This window comes from Mustelus asterias, chromosome 2 (assembly GCF_964213995.1).
Source record: "Mustelus asterias chromosome 2, sMusAst1.hap1.1, whole genome shotgun sequence".
NCBI lineage: Eukaryota > Metazoa > Chordata > Chondrichthyes > Carcharhiniformes > Triakidae > Mustelus > Mustelus asterias.
The window spans coordinates 50,135,721-50,150,978 of NC_135802.1; the positions used below are offsets into that span (position 1 = coordinate 50,135,721).

Below are 15,258 nucleotides of genomic sequence, written 5' to 3' on the forward strand. Positions count from 1 at the left end.
AAAGGAAAATCTCTGTTGCAGAATGGAGTGCTGCAATGAGTTAAAATCCCCCCCTGGTGAGTAGTGAGGTCAACCCCTTGCTTCCAACCAGAGCCCACTAAACCACCGGGACCTGTCCTTGGCAGCCTGGCAACAGCAGAGGGGCAAATGCCCACTGGACCTACCTCCTTGAGCCCCCTCAGGGCCCAAGGCACTACACCAGAGTGTCACTGGTTTGAATGGAGGCCTGAATGGGGGATCTGAGGTGGACAGCGGGTTGGGGGGGGGGGGGGGTCCAGGCCAAATAAACTTCATGCCTGTGTGGGGCGGATGTCCCTCATTGCTGAGGGGTTGGTGGTGCACCCTCGACCCTTGGGGTCCACCATGCCAGTCCTCGCTTGTGAGAACCCGTACGAAAACCCGCTTGGTGCAGATCCCACTGGGGAGGTGGATTAATAGCAGGAGCTATTTGAATTGGGCTTCAAGCCCGCTAATTATATTTTAAAGTACTTAATGTGAATATGTATAGTATAAGCTTGGCATCCTCCGGGCCATTGTGATTCGTGATCGGAGCTAGTGGGCATAGAAATATAGAAACTAGAAGCAGGAGGAGGCCATTCAGCCCTTTGGCCCTGTTCTACCATTCATTTTGATCATGGGTGATCATCGAATTCAATATCCTGATCCCCCCTTCCTCCAGTATCTCTTGATCCCTTTAGCCCCAAGAGCGATATCTAATTTCTTCTTGAAATCAGACAACGTTTGGCCTCAGCTACTCTCTGTGATAGTGAATTCCACACATTCACCACCCTCTGGGTGAAGAAATCTTTCCTCACCTCAGTTCTAAAAGGTTTACCCCTTATCCTCAAACTACAACCCCTTGTTCTGGACTCCCCACCATTGGGAACATTCTTTCTGAATCTACCCTGTCTAACTATGAGATCCCCTCTTATTCTTCTCAACTCCAATGAATGTAATCCAGAGAAGTCCCCCCAATTTGTTATTTCAGAGCATCACGCATTGATTTAACTTTGATCTTTCATATGAGCCTGTATGTGTCATTCTGCTAAAAAATACACCATCATGTTAATTAATTCTTCATGCATGTGCTAAGGTTCAGTTAGATCATTCTGAAACATACTGAACATCACTGTGATCTTACCAGGCAGTAGAAGCTGCAAAGGAACATCACGGCCAGCAACCTGGTAAACGAAGTGAGGCTCAGTCTCATTCTGTGAGGGAAAAGGAAACTGAAGTAAACACCTTCACTATTTCTGCACTAAAATTTTGGAAATAACACAGCAGGTCAGTCAGCATCGAAAAACGGGAAAGGTGGGTTAATGATTAGGAGGTTTTCTTCTATTTTATTAATTTATTAATTCATTTTATCAATGGACATTTCCCCATCTACTACTTTAGTTACATCCTGAAAAAATCAATTAGGTTTCTTAAACCTGATCTACCCTTTATCAATCCACGCTGGCTCTTTCTATCAGTTCAAATTTCTTTAAATGCAAGTCATTCTGTCCTTAATTATTGAATCCAATAACATCCCCACACAGATTTTGAACAACTCCTTGGATTCTTTCCTCAGGTTAGTGTCTTAGACACAACCATTTTCAGCTGCTTCATCAATGATCTTCCCTCCATCATAAGATCAGAATGGGGATGTTCACTAATGAGTGCACAGTATTTATTATTGTTCAAAACTCCTCAGATGCTGAAACAGTCCATGTCCTTATGCAGCAGTGATGTGGAGAAACACAGTGATGTGGGGAAACCATGCAGACGCTACGACAACGGATGAATGAACACCGCTCGACAATCACCAGGCAAGAGTGTTCTCTTCCTGTGGGGAAGCACTTCAGCAGTCACGGGCATTCAGCCTTGGATCTTCAGGTAAGCGTTCTCCAAGGCGGCCTTCACGACACACGACAGCGCAGAGTCACTGAGCAGAAACTGATAGCCAAGTTCCGCACACATGAGGACGGTCTATACCGGGATGTTGGATTTATGTCACATTATCAGTAACCCCCACAGCTTGCCTCCTGGACTTGCACAATTTCACAAGCTGTACTGTCTGGAGACAATACACATCTCTTTAACCTGTGTTGAATGCTCCCTCCACCCACATTGTCTGGACATTTAAGACCTGGCTGGCTGTAGAGATTTGCATTCTAATCAGTATTCTGTAATTTGATTTCTGTGTCTGTGCCCTGTTTGAGAACAGAGACCACTCCATCTGACGAAGGAGCTGTGCTCCGAAAGCTTATGGTATTTGCTACCAAATAAACCTGTTGGACTTTAACCTGGTGTTGTGAGACTTCTTACTGTGCTTATGCAGCAGGACAGAGACAATTATTGAGGTTTGGGCTAAGTGGCAAGTTTCATTCAAACCACACATGTACCAGGCAATGATCAACTACAACTAGAGAGAATCCAATCCATCTTCTCTTGACACTCAATAGTATTACAATCACTGCATTCCCTACCTTCCAACATTCTGGCAGTTACTATTGACCAGGAATTGAACTGGACAAACAATATTGCTAAAGTATGTCCTGTGCACAAAAAGCAAGGCAAATCCAACCAAGCCAATTACCGCCCCATCAGTCAATTCTAAAATGGTGAAGGGCTAATCAAATGAGGCTTCTCAGCATAACCTGCTCAGTTTGGATTCCACCAGGGTCACTCAGCCCCTGACATTATTAGATCCTTGATTCAAACATGGACAAAGGAGCTAAATTCCAGAGGCGAGTTGAGAGTTACTGCCCTTGACATCAAGGCAGCATTTGACTGAGTGTGGCGTTTGACTGAGTGTGGCGTCCTAGCAAAACTGGAGTCAATGGGAATCAGCAAGGAAACCCTTTGGTGGTTGGAGTCATAACTAGTACAAAGAAAGGTGGTTGTGGTGGTTGGAGGTCAATCATCTCACTAACACCCTGGGATGAAAGATCATCAAGGATGTTACAGGTTGGAAGGTACAAGTGCCTGTACCTGCTGCAAATAAACAGCGCCACTACTTCTGCTCCCATTGTGTCCATTATTTGGTTACAATAAGTTATATTAGAAACCCTAATGTTATTCCTTCAAGTAAATGTAATTTAAAATTTCCAAAAAAATTCAAAACTTCCTTCCTCTTTTCCTCCTCTCGATATATCACAGGACAAAAAAAGCAGCCTTCAATATCCGGCAATGCTGGTATTTTTCAGCACGCACCCTCACTCTGTCCCACCCAAGCACCATATCAGAGGAGAGTCAGAAGGTAAACAAGGGTTTCAAGTGAACAGGAGCAATTGATGAACAGCGGCCGTGCCTGGTGATCTGTTGTATTGAATGATGTGCTGCTGATGGTTGCTTGGATGGAGGAGCCCACTAGCAATGGGAGTCACTTAAAAGCATTAGATAGGATGGACGTAGGGAAGTTGTTTCCATTAACAGGGGAGACTAGGACGCGGGGGCACAGCCTTAGAATAAAAGGGAGTCACTTTAGAACAGAGATGAGGAGAAATTTCTTCAGCCAGAGAGTGGTGGGTCTGTGGAATTCATTGCCACAGAGGGCTGTGGAGGCCGAGACGTTGAGCGTCTTCAAGACAGAAATTGATAAATTCTTGATTTCTCGAGGAATTAAGGGCTATGGGGAGAGAGCGGGTAAATGGAGTTGAAATCAACCATGATTGAATGGTGGAGTGGACTCGATGGGCCGAATGGCCTTACTTCCGCTCCTATGTCTTATGGTCTTATGGTCTTATGGAATTCTTCATGGGACATCTGGGAGCTATTGCATCACCTGGAGGAAATATATTCCTGTTTACTATTAAAAACAGTAAGAAGTCTCACAACACCAGGTTAAAGTCCAACAGGTTTATTTGGTAGCAAAAGCCACGAGCTTTCGGAGCGCTGCCCCTTCGTCAGGTGAGTGGGATTTCAGTTCACAAACAGGGCATATAAAGACACAAACTCTATTTACAAAATAATGGTTGAAATGCGAGTCTTCACAGGTAATCAAGTCTTAAAGGTACAGACAATGTGAGTGGAGAGAGGGTTAAGCACAGGTTAAAGAGATGTGTATTGTCTCCAGCCAGGACAGTTACTGAGTTTTTGCAAGCCCAGGCAAGTCGTGGGGGTTACAGATAGTGTGACATGAACCCAAGATCCCGGTTGAGGCCGTCCTCATGTGTGCGGAACTTGGCTATCAGTCTCTGCTCAGCGACTCTGCGCTGTCGTGTGTCGTGAAGGCCGCCTTGGAGAACGCTTACCCAAAAATCAGAGGCCGAATGCCTGTGACCGCTGAAGAGTTCCCCAACAGGAAGAGAACACTCTTGCCTGGTGATTGTCGAGCGGTGTTCATTCATCGTTTGTCATAGTGTCTGCATGGTCTTCCCAATGTACCATGCCTCGGGATATCCTTTCCTGCGGTGTATCAGGTAGACAACGTTGGCTGAGTTGCAAGTGTACCTGGTGGATGGTGTTCTCACATGAGATGATGGCATCCGTGTCGATGATCCGGCACATCTTGCAGAGGTTGCTCTGGCAGTGTTGTGTGCTGTCGTGGTCACTGTTCTCCTGAAGACTGGGTAGTTTGCTGCGGACAATGGTCTGTTTGAGGTTGTGCGGTTGTTTGAAGGCAAGAAGTGGGGGTGTGGGGATGGCCTTGGCGAGATGTTCGTCTTCATCAATGACATGTTGAAGGCTCCGGAGAAGATGTCGTAGCTTCTCCACTCCGGGGAAGTACTGGATGACGAAGGGTACTCTGTCCATCGTGTCCCGTGTTTGTCTTCTGAGGAGGTCGGTGCGATTTTTCGCTGTGGCGCAAAGGAACTGTCGATCGATGAGTCGAGCGCCATATCCTGTTCTTATGAGGGCATCTTTCAGCGTCTGGAGGTGTCTGTTGCGATCCTCCTCATCTGAGCAGATCCTGTGTATACGGAGGGCTTGTCCATAGGGGATGGCTTCTTTAATGTGTTTAAGAACAATGGGATGGCCCATCGTATCAGGCAATGGGACCCTGTGTGAGAACCTCTCCGGCTATGTCGAGGGCATCCTGAAACCCATGTACAAAGAACCCCCAGCTTTTGTCGCGACACTACGGACTTCCTACAGAAACTCAGCACACATGGAGCAGTTGAACCAGGAGCACTCCTCGTCACAATGGATGTCTCGGCACTCTACACCAGCATCCCCTATGACGATGGCATTGCTGCAACTGCCTCAGTACTCAACGCCAACAACTGCCACTCTCCAGATGCAATTTTACAACTCATCCACTTCATCCTGGATCACAATGTCTTCACCTTCAACAACCAATTCTTCATCCAGACACACGGAACAGCCATGGGGACCAAATTCGCACCTCAATATGCCAACATCTTCATGCACAGGTTCGAACAAGACCTCTTCACCGCACAGGACCTTCAACCGATGCTATACACTAGATACATCGATGACATTTTTTTCCTTTGGACTCATGGTGAACAATCACTGAAACAACTCTATGATGACATCAACAAGTTCCATCCCACCATCAGACTCATCATGGACTATTCTCCGGAATCGGTTGCATTCTTGCACACATACATCTCCATCAAGGATGGTCACGGTACAGTGAAGTGCTGAGGTGACCATCCTTGATGGAGATGCATGTGTCCAAGAATACAACCGATTCCGGAGAATAGTCCATGATGAGTGAACCTCACGATGCTCCACTTCTCCAGCTTCCACCCTAAACACGTTAAAGAAGCCATCCCCTTCGGACAAGCCCTCCGTATACACAGGATCTGCTCAGATGAGGAGGATCGCAACAGACACCTCCAGACGCTGAAAGATGCCCTCATAAGAACAGGGCATGGCGCTCGACTCCTGGATCGACAGTTCCTTTGCGCCACAGTGAAAAACCACACCAACTTCCTCAGAAGACAAACACGGGACACGGCTGACAGAGTACCCTTCGTCGTCCAGCACTTCCCCAGAGCGGAGAAGCTACGACATCTTCTCCGGAGCCTTCAACATGTCATTGATGAAGACGAACATCTCGCCAAGGCCATCCCCACACCCCCACTTCTTGCTTTCAAACAACCGCACAACCTCAAACAGACCATTGTCCGCAGCAAACGACCCAGCCTTCAGGAGAACAGTGACCACGACACCACACAACCCTGCCACAGCAACCTCTGCAAGACATGCCGGATCATCGACACAGATGCCATCATCTCACGTGAGAACACCATCCACCAGGTACACGGTACATACACTTGCAACTCGGCCAGCGTTGTCTACCTGATACGCTGCAGGAAAGGATGTCCCGAGGCATGGTACATTGGGGAGACCATGCAGACGCTACGACAACGGATGAATGAACACCGCTCGACAATCACCAGGCAAGAGTGTTCTCTTCCTGTTGGGGAACACATCAGCGGTCACGGGCATTCGGCCTCTGATCTTTGGGTAAGCGTTCTCCAAGGCGGCCTTCACGACACACGACAGCGCAGAGTCGCTGAGCAGAGACTGATAGCCAAGTTCCGCACACATGAGGACGGCCTCAACCGGGATCTTGGGTTCATGTCACACTATCTGTAACCCCCACGACTTGCCTGGGCTTGCAAAATCTCACTAACTGTCCTGGCTGGAGACAATACACATCTCTTTAACCTGTGCTTAACCCTCTCTCCACTCACATTGTCTGTACCTTTAAGACTTGATTATCTGTAAAGACTCGCATTCCAACCATTATTTTGTAAATTGAGTTTGTGTCTTTATATGCCCTGTTTGTGAACTGAAATCTCACTCACCTGATGAAGGAGCAGCGCTCCAAAAGCTAGTGGCTTGTGCTACAAAATAAACCTGTTGGACTTTAACCTGGTGTTGTGAGACTTCTTATTGTGTTTACCCCAGTCCAACGCCGGTTTCTCCACATCATTTGTATTAAAAAAGCAATCCACGGAATAAAGAAAGTGAGCTTGAAATTTGTCTTGAGTTGCAACAAAATGGGTGATGGTAAATTGGCTGCCCTCCATTTACGTTCCATTTTGCACTACTATCAAAATGAATATCACATTCCAATAAATCCAAACCAACACAAATATATTCGCAGTATGAAAGGCAGAATTCTGTCAGAGTTGGACACTGAGGTTAAATGGTCAGAAAACAACGGATGCAACCAAATCTCATTTGGTGACTACGACTGCATACGGGGCATGCAAGGCCAGGAAATTACCCATTAAATACCTGAACATTCCAAGTGTTGCAAATTGCACAAATAATCAGCTAGGTAATAAGCACCAGTGGATAACAATGAATTCTAACCGTAATCAGAAAGCGATGATCAATAGATTCGCCAAGGATCAGTTATGGAAACTTTGAACTTCACCAACTTAAGGGTCCTGGAAATAAAATGGCTAGATTTCTCCAGCCATTCACGCCGGCGGGATTCTCCAGTCCCGCCAGCAGCGCACCCCGCCCATGGGTTTCCCGCTGGCAGAGAACCTCACCAACTATGGGTTTCCCACTGGGACCAGGGAATCTCACCGCCAGCAAACAACGCGCCACCTCCCACCGGCGGGAAGCTCGTGGCTGGGAGGCAGGAGAATCTCACCCAATATCTTTATAAATGACACCAATCTTCATGAGCAAGCAGTGTGTGGAGCAAATATATAACATTAAAAATTCTCTACAAAGAAATAACCACTATATATTTTTATTCTTGATGTGGGTAGCTCTGGCTATGCCAGCATTCATTTCCCATCCCCAAGTGCCCTTGAGAAGGTGGTGGTGAGCCGCCTTCTTGAACCGCTGGTGTCCTTGTGGCGTAGGTACACCCACACTGCTGTTAGGGAGGGAGTTCCAGCGACAGTGAAGGAACGGTGATATATTTCCAAGTCAGGATTGTTAAGGTTGGAATTGTGCTGCAATAGAGTACATATTTTAAGTTGGGAATAAAGAGCAGCTGACCCCAATTGGGAAGTATTAGGCCTTCATTCCAAGAGACTGGGTACTGGGGGAGTTGGAAGAGTCTATGGGCAGAATTCTCCCATTTTGAGACTAGGTCCAGTGGTGGGCAGCTACGGTAGCCCCTTTCCTGCTGGCCAGAATGACAGGATCCCACTCCAGATTCTGCACATGGAATCTCATGAATTATACACTAGCAATTTCCCCTCTGAGTCACCTGGTGGGCTGGCAGCTGATTTGTCCACCGGCCATCAACTGCAAGGTTCAAAGGTCACGGCGTCATATTTAAATACCAGTCCAGCAAACCCATCTCACTCTCTCTGGCCCATCTGTTTTCACCAAACCATGCAGAGCATCAGCAACCCAGAGGGAAAATGCTAGCAGCCTCAAGAGGAAGTCCATTCTTTGATTCAAGTACTCACTTCCCCCGAGCCCATCAGCTGTGAGGCGCCTATGCCTCACTTGGACCTCTACCTGCCTCATCTGGAGTCTTCATGCATCCCCTTCCTGTAAACAATGTGGCATTCTTTTGACTCCTTTGTTTGTGAACTTTCCGTGCAGCCTTGTCAGGGTTCAGCTTTCCTCCCCTCGGTCTTCCCTCTGTCTTCCATTCCTTGATTCATTCATCCACCTCTTTGCACAACCCTCCTTCCACATTTGCCTCTTTGTCTTCATCAGGCCAATTATTTCATTACACTCCTGACATGGAGGACAGGTTTGCAGGAGTCAGGGGGTGAAGTACTCGCTGCAGATGTATAACTGATCATATTGAATACCAAGAAATGAGAAGCAAAGGATACTGACCCCAAAATTGGGGAAATGGTGATGTAGTGGGAATGTCGCTGGACTAGTAATTGTAAGATCCAAGCTAATGCGTGGGGACATGGGTTCAAGTCTCACCATGGGAAGCTGGTGGGGACTTTAAATTCAGTTCAATAATAATTCTGCAGTTTGAACCTGGTCTCATTAATGGTGAAAATGAAACTAAAGAGAGACACAACTTCACTCATGTCCATTTATGGAAGGAAATTTGCTCTTTTTACTGTTCTGGCCTAGATGCGATTTCAGGCCCACAGCAATGTGGTCGATTCTTCACTGGCATCTGAAAGGGCTGAGCAAGTCACTCAGTGCAGGCCAACAAATGCTGACCTTGTCAGTGACACCCACATCCCACGGGGAAGAAGAAACAAAAATATATAATTGCAGAATTGAAGTCCATATCATTTTACAGGATGAATCATAAGATGATTTGGGAGTGATAAATGAATAAAAGGCACAGAGGCATTAGGTAAGATAATTCTTAAGTGCTACAAAAACGGACGATGGGTCGTGAACAGCAGCCAGTGCTGACTCAGCTGAAGCATTCAAAACCTGAAGCTAGTGACTCAGCAGTACAGGTCTGCTGCTGAAGCTCAAGAAGGATAAAAAGTAACCCGCAAAGGTCCTGTCACTGGAAGCCTCTTTGAGGTTAAGTTGTTATGCTTTTAAAACCATGGATTAAATTAAAGATCTCCATTCCTCAAATTCAGCAGTTTAAAAAAATCCAAATTTATCATGAGGCAATTGCAGAAGTTAGCAGAATATGTCATCTAATCTTGACAATAAAAAATGTTTTAACGCAGACCAATTAGCATTCAAGTTGTGGGTGAAACTTCTCTCAGATTGCGTAGGAGTCAATTTTGAGAGCCTCGTTTACATACAGCAACAAAAGTACCATTTATATATGCGATTCAAATGAGATCGGAGCTCACTCAATTTGGTCATTATTTTCACTGAAATAGCAGGAGTGAAGTTTTCATCCCATGTGTTATGGGGATAATAGGAAAGCCCTATAGTCTCCTCCTGGTTCATAGAATCATAGAATCCCTACAGTGCAGAAGGAGGCCATTTGGCCCATAGAACCTGCACTGACAACAATCCCACCCAGGCCCTATCCCCGTAAGCCCACATATTTACCCTGCTAGTCCCCTGACACTAAGGGACAATTTAGCGTGGCCAATTCACCCAACCTGGACATCTTTGGTTACGGGAATAAAACAGATGCAAACAGAATGGCAGGTGAATTGTAGAGAAAAGGCTTGCAGGTTTCCAGGGGTGAGGTGGAGGGTGAAGGGGGGAGGCAAAGGTGGTACTCCCTTGGGTACGCCCTTGTTGTCAGGCACTCAGAACCTGATTGAAGGACCAGCATTGGTTGTGGGGGTGGGAGGGGGAGGGGGGGAGAATGCACTGAGAGCCACCCATCGACATTTGCCCTTTGCTGCCAAATTCACTTCCCTGCCACATGACCATCTCCCCATGACGTCCCTCCCTCCCAGTATCGTACACCTGTGGCCTGGGCCCCTCAGCAATCTTGGGCCTGAGGCAGGTGCATTACCAGCAGCAACCATTGCCTCCTTGGTAGCGCTACCGAGCAATGTACAGTTGCTGTCCTCTGATTGGATGGCAGCTCTCAGGGGCGGGGGGGGTGCGATTGGGGGGTAGGATATCCACCTCAGGGTCCTTGAACCCAGGGAAGGTCTGCTGCTGACACTTAATTCAGCAAAACCTCCCAAAATTAGGTGACGCGGGGATTATCCTTAAATTTCATACATCCTTTCCCAGAACCTTAAAATTGTGGTGATTTTTACATCCCCATCTTCCTCTCTTCCAAGCAAAGGCCTGTTAAATGTGACACTTGGTGTTGTCTAATCTTTATTTCTGATATATCAAGTCTTCTTTTGTCCCATTCTCCTCTCATATGCCTGACTTAAGGAGTGAGATTTCTCCCCATGACCTCCCTCCCTCCCAACATCAAGTTGTTCCTGGGCATGATTCCAATCTCACTCTCGAGAGAAAGTCTGACACGTGACTTACTGATGTCATACTACATCATCTTTGATGTCATACACTGGCATATCGCAACTGTTAACCTTTCACACTCCAAACCTTCAGCCCTGAAAATTAGCTGCTGCTCTAATGGCCTCTCTTTTCTGTGGAACCCAGAGATGCCTTGCTTCAAAGATTCCTCAACAGGTATCAGAACGCTCTTTTCCAACACGAAACATAGTTATCAGTATTAAAGGTGTGAGGTCACCATGAGAGGAGACTCCCTGCATTGGGAAATGACTGTAAAGTTTTAAAGTTTATTTATTAGTGTCACAAATAGGCTTACATTAACACTGTGATGAAGTTACTGCGAAAGTCTCCTAGTCGCCTATTCGGGTACACTGAGGGAAAATTTTAGAATGGCCAATGCACCTAACCAGCACATCTTTGGAATGTGAGAGGAAACCGGAGAACTGGCTTGGTCACAGAAGACAGAGGGTGGTAGTGGAAGGGTCTTTTTCCGGCTGGATGCCTGTGACTAGTGGTGTTCCGCAGGGGTCTGTATTGGGATCTCTGCTGTTTGTGATTTATATAAACGATCTGGAAGGAGGTGTAACTGGGGTGATCAGTAAGTTTGCGGACGACACAAAAATGGCTGGACTTGCAGATAGTGAGGAACATTGTCAGAGGCTACAGAAGGATATAGATAAGCTGGAAATTTGGGCAAAGAAATGGCAGATGGAGTTCAATTCAGATAAATGCGAAGTGATGCATTTTGGTAGAACTAACGTAGGGGGGAGCTATCCGATAAATGGCAGAACCATAAAGGGTGTAGATACGCAGAGGGACCTGGATGTGCAAGTCCACAGATCCTTGAAGGTGACGTCACAGGTGGAGAAGGGAGTGAATAAGGCATATGGCATGCTTGCCTTTATAGGACGCGGCATAGAGTATAAAAGTTGGGATCTGATGTTGCAGTTGTATAGAACGTTGGTTCGGCGCATTTGGAATACTGCGTCCAGTTCTGGTCGCCACACTACCAGAAGGGCGTGGAGGCTTTAGAGAGAGAGTGCAGAGGAGGTTTACCAGGATGTTGCCTGGTATGGAAGGGCTTAGTTATGAGGAGAGATTGGGTAAACTGGGGTTGTTCTCACTGGAAAGACGGAGGATGAGGGGTGACCTAACAGAGGTGTATAAAATTATGAAAGGCATAGATAGGGTGAACGGTGGGAAGCTTTTTCCCAGGTCGGTGGTGATGTTCACGAGGGGTCATAGGTTCAAGGTGAAGGGGGGGAGGTTTAACACAGATATCAGAAGGACGTATTTTACACAGAGGGTGGTGGGGGCCTGGAATGCGCTGCCGGGCAAGGTGGTGGAGGCGGACACACTGGGAACGTTTAAGACTTATCTAGATAGCCACATGAACGGAGTGGGAATGGAGGGATACAAAAGAATGGTCTAGTTTGGACCAGGGAGCAGCGCGGGCTTGGAGGGCCGAAGGGCCTGTTCCTGTGCTGTATTGTTCTTTGTTCTTTGTTCACCCGGAGGAAACCCACGCAGACACGGGGAGAATATGCAGACTCTGTACAGACAGTGACCCAAGCCCGGAATTGATCCCAGGTCCCGACCGCTGTGAGGCAGCAGAGTTAACCACTGTACCATCATAAATGACAGAGCCGGGTGCAGGTTTGTTTCTCCATTTTAAGGTAGAGAGCATCTTTTCTTCCCTTATAAAATCCACCTATGAAGGACAACAGAAAACATGTCTCGCAGAATAGTGAGGGCTATATTAGAAGCAAAGAGCCATTACCACCACACAGGCTGGATGACATTTATCCTATCATATCTGTGCTGTGAACATTTTCTGATGTAATTTTAATACAAATGAATGCGAAGAACAACAAAACTGCGACATCATTTTTGTAGGTGTGCTTATTTTTTAAATGAAAACCATTTGCATTTTATATTTTTAAATCTCTTGTTTCCGCCCTTGCAAAGCTCTACCACCTACAGGTCTGCAGTGCATAGATATTCCATTTTATGCATATTTGAAAAACCTTGGGGAAAGCATCAAATATTTATGTGAAGCTTGAAAGTGCGGAACTTCAAAAATGTTTGTTGACTTTCAGATGTGCCTGCAATGGTGGGTGTGCAATAAATCAAGAATGGTATCAGAATGCTTTTGTTAAAGCATTGGAGCAGATATTGCTCTTATTGGTTGTAATGTTCAAATAGCATTTCTGCAAAGCAAAACGCTCAGCTCGAAGCTGAGTTATTTAAAACCTGGCACCCAGATAGCAGCGCCCTCGTTCCAACATTAGAAGTGCAGCATGATGGAACTTCCACCCACCAATTGTCTCAGCTGCTGGCCCAAAGCCCAGGAAAGTCATGTTAATAACCAAGGGTTCGGTTTGCATGTGTAAGAGTTGCTGATGGAAAATTAAAGTGGCAGCCCTACTTCAACAATTTAAAATGTCAAATAATGATGTCCCTGCAGAGACCCTGTACCACCCACTTGATCAGCATAACCACATTAACAGACCCATGATGGTCTTTTAGCTGCTGCAGCTGCCCATTTAATTAAAACTGCTCTGAAGGCTACAAAAGGTTAAATGGCAAATTTCTCTTTGTTGAACCAGGAGGAACCAAATGCACTCTTCCTGACACACAAGAGAATTTTTAGCCACTGCTGACCTACCCCCCCTTACACCTTCGCCCTTCTCCACCACTGACATTTTGGCTTCAAAGTAGCTTCAAAGTTGCACAATTGTGAAGCAAAACGGATTTAAAGGAAAACATTGTCTACATCCCACATAGCAGATGGCCTCTGAACTATCAGCAGAACTTCATCCCCAAAGTTGGCCAGGAAATTCACCTCCAAAATACCATGACCTCTGAAACTGAAAGGCTATTCATATAACAATGGAACAACATTGGTGAGACAGTGACTGTTTTACAGATCCCCGGGCAGAATTTTATGCTCCCCTGTGGTGTGTACAGACATTGAGGCCATACATTTGAGTGCAATATCATGGGGCTATCTAACCACCCGCCCAGATCTCATTGCAATTTTATGTGCGGTGGGGAAAGCCTCGCATGGCCCACCCTCCCTTAGCTAATTGAGACCGCCAAGTGGCCAATTAATGGCTCCATATGGTCCTCTTCTCACCCTGCTGCAATTTTTCCAGAGGTGAGCACAGGCCAGAGCCAAGTTTGAAGCCTGCCAATTTGGAGCTACCAACTTTTTCCTTGGAAGGCGGCGGAGGGAGAGTGGTGCCTGAACCCCTGTGAAACATAAAATGTAGCCTCTGACTTCAATCCTTAGTTTGTACTGAGTTTTCAGACTTTAATAGCCTACAATTGATTGCAGTATCCACACGAGGGATAATTGTCAGGGTTCTTGCTCATGGTTGGTCGTTATCAACCTCCACCGGAAGTGCACATATTTGAACTGTGAGCAAGAACAGACTGGAACTCACTGTGATGCCTACTCTCTGGGCTGACACCTGAAAAATGGCTATTTCAGTGATATAGCCATAGGATAAGTGCTATCAATGGAATGATATCCCAGCAAGAAATAGTGTTTTCAAGAGCAAAGGCATCGGCAGGCCAGGGAGAAATGTAGCAAAACAAGAGATAACAAAACATTTCAGAAACTCTAACTGAAAACGTTGGAAAATCTCAGCAACTCTGACAGCATCTGTGGAGAGAGAGTCTGGATGACCCTTCATCACAGCTAAGAGCAAAAAATGTCAGAAAAGATTTACACTGTGAGGGTCGGGGGCGGGGGCGGGGGGGGGGAGGGGAGGTGGTTGCTGTAATAGGACAAAGAGAATGTAATTGAGGATACAGAAGGCTGAGAAGGTGCTAAAAGTGTCCATTAGATGATCAGAATGTGTGAATGGCAGAACAGAGGTACAGATGGTTAAGGCAGTTGCTCTGAAGGGGTTGGGGGGGCAAGAAGGAGAGCGGGAATGGAGAAGTGGAAAAATGGAAGTGAGAAACAAGAACGATAAAAATGGATGAATGAGATGAAAAGAAGAAACAGAATGAAATAAAATAAATGGAAATGGGGTGAAAGTGGTGGAGGGGAGAGTTCACACTCTGAAGTTGTTGCACTCAATGTTCAGTCCAGAAGGCTGTAAAGGGCCCAATAGGAAGATGGGATGCTGTTCCTCCAGTTTGCGTTGGGGTTCACCAGGACATTGCAAATGTGACGCCATTGTTTAAAAAAGGAGATAGACAAAAGGCAGTTAACTATAGGCCAGTTAGCTTAACTTTTGTAGTAGGGAAAATGCTTGAATCTATCATCAAGGAAGAAATAGCGAGACATCTGGATATAAATTGTCCCACTGGTAAGATGCAGCATGAAAGGCAGGTCATGTTTGACCAAATTTGGTGGAATTTTTTGAGAACATTACATGCGCAGTGGACAATGGGGAACCTGTGGATGTGGTGCATCTGGATTTTCAGAAGGCATTTGACAAGGTACTGCACCAAAGGCTGCTGCATAAGATAAAGGTGCATGGT

The 15,258-nt window shown here is 46.2% G+C and overlaps 1 protein-coding gene across 1 annotated transcript in view; it reads right to left on the bottom strand.

Moving 5' to 3' along the window:
* The window catches only part of LOC144507755 (disintegrin and metalloproteinase domain-containing protein 22-like), a 227,783-nt gene that overhangs the window by 82,051 nt on the left and 130,474 nt on the right, over positions 1-15,258 (bottom strand). Inside the window, exon 7 of the mRNA XM_078235028.1 lies at positions 1,142-1,211. Coding sequence (XP_078091154.1) covers positions 1,142-1,211 — 70 coding nt within the window. The remainder of the gene's footprint in view (positions 1-1,141; positions 1,212-15,258) is intronic.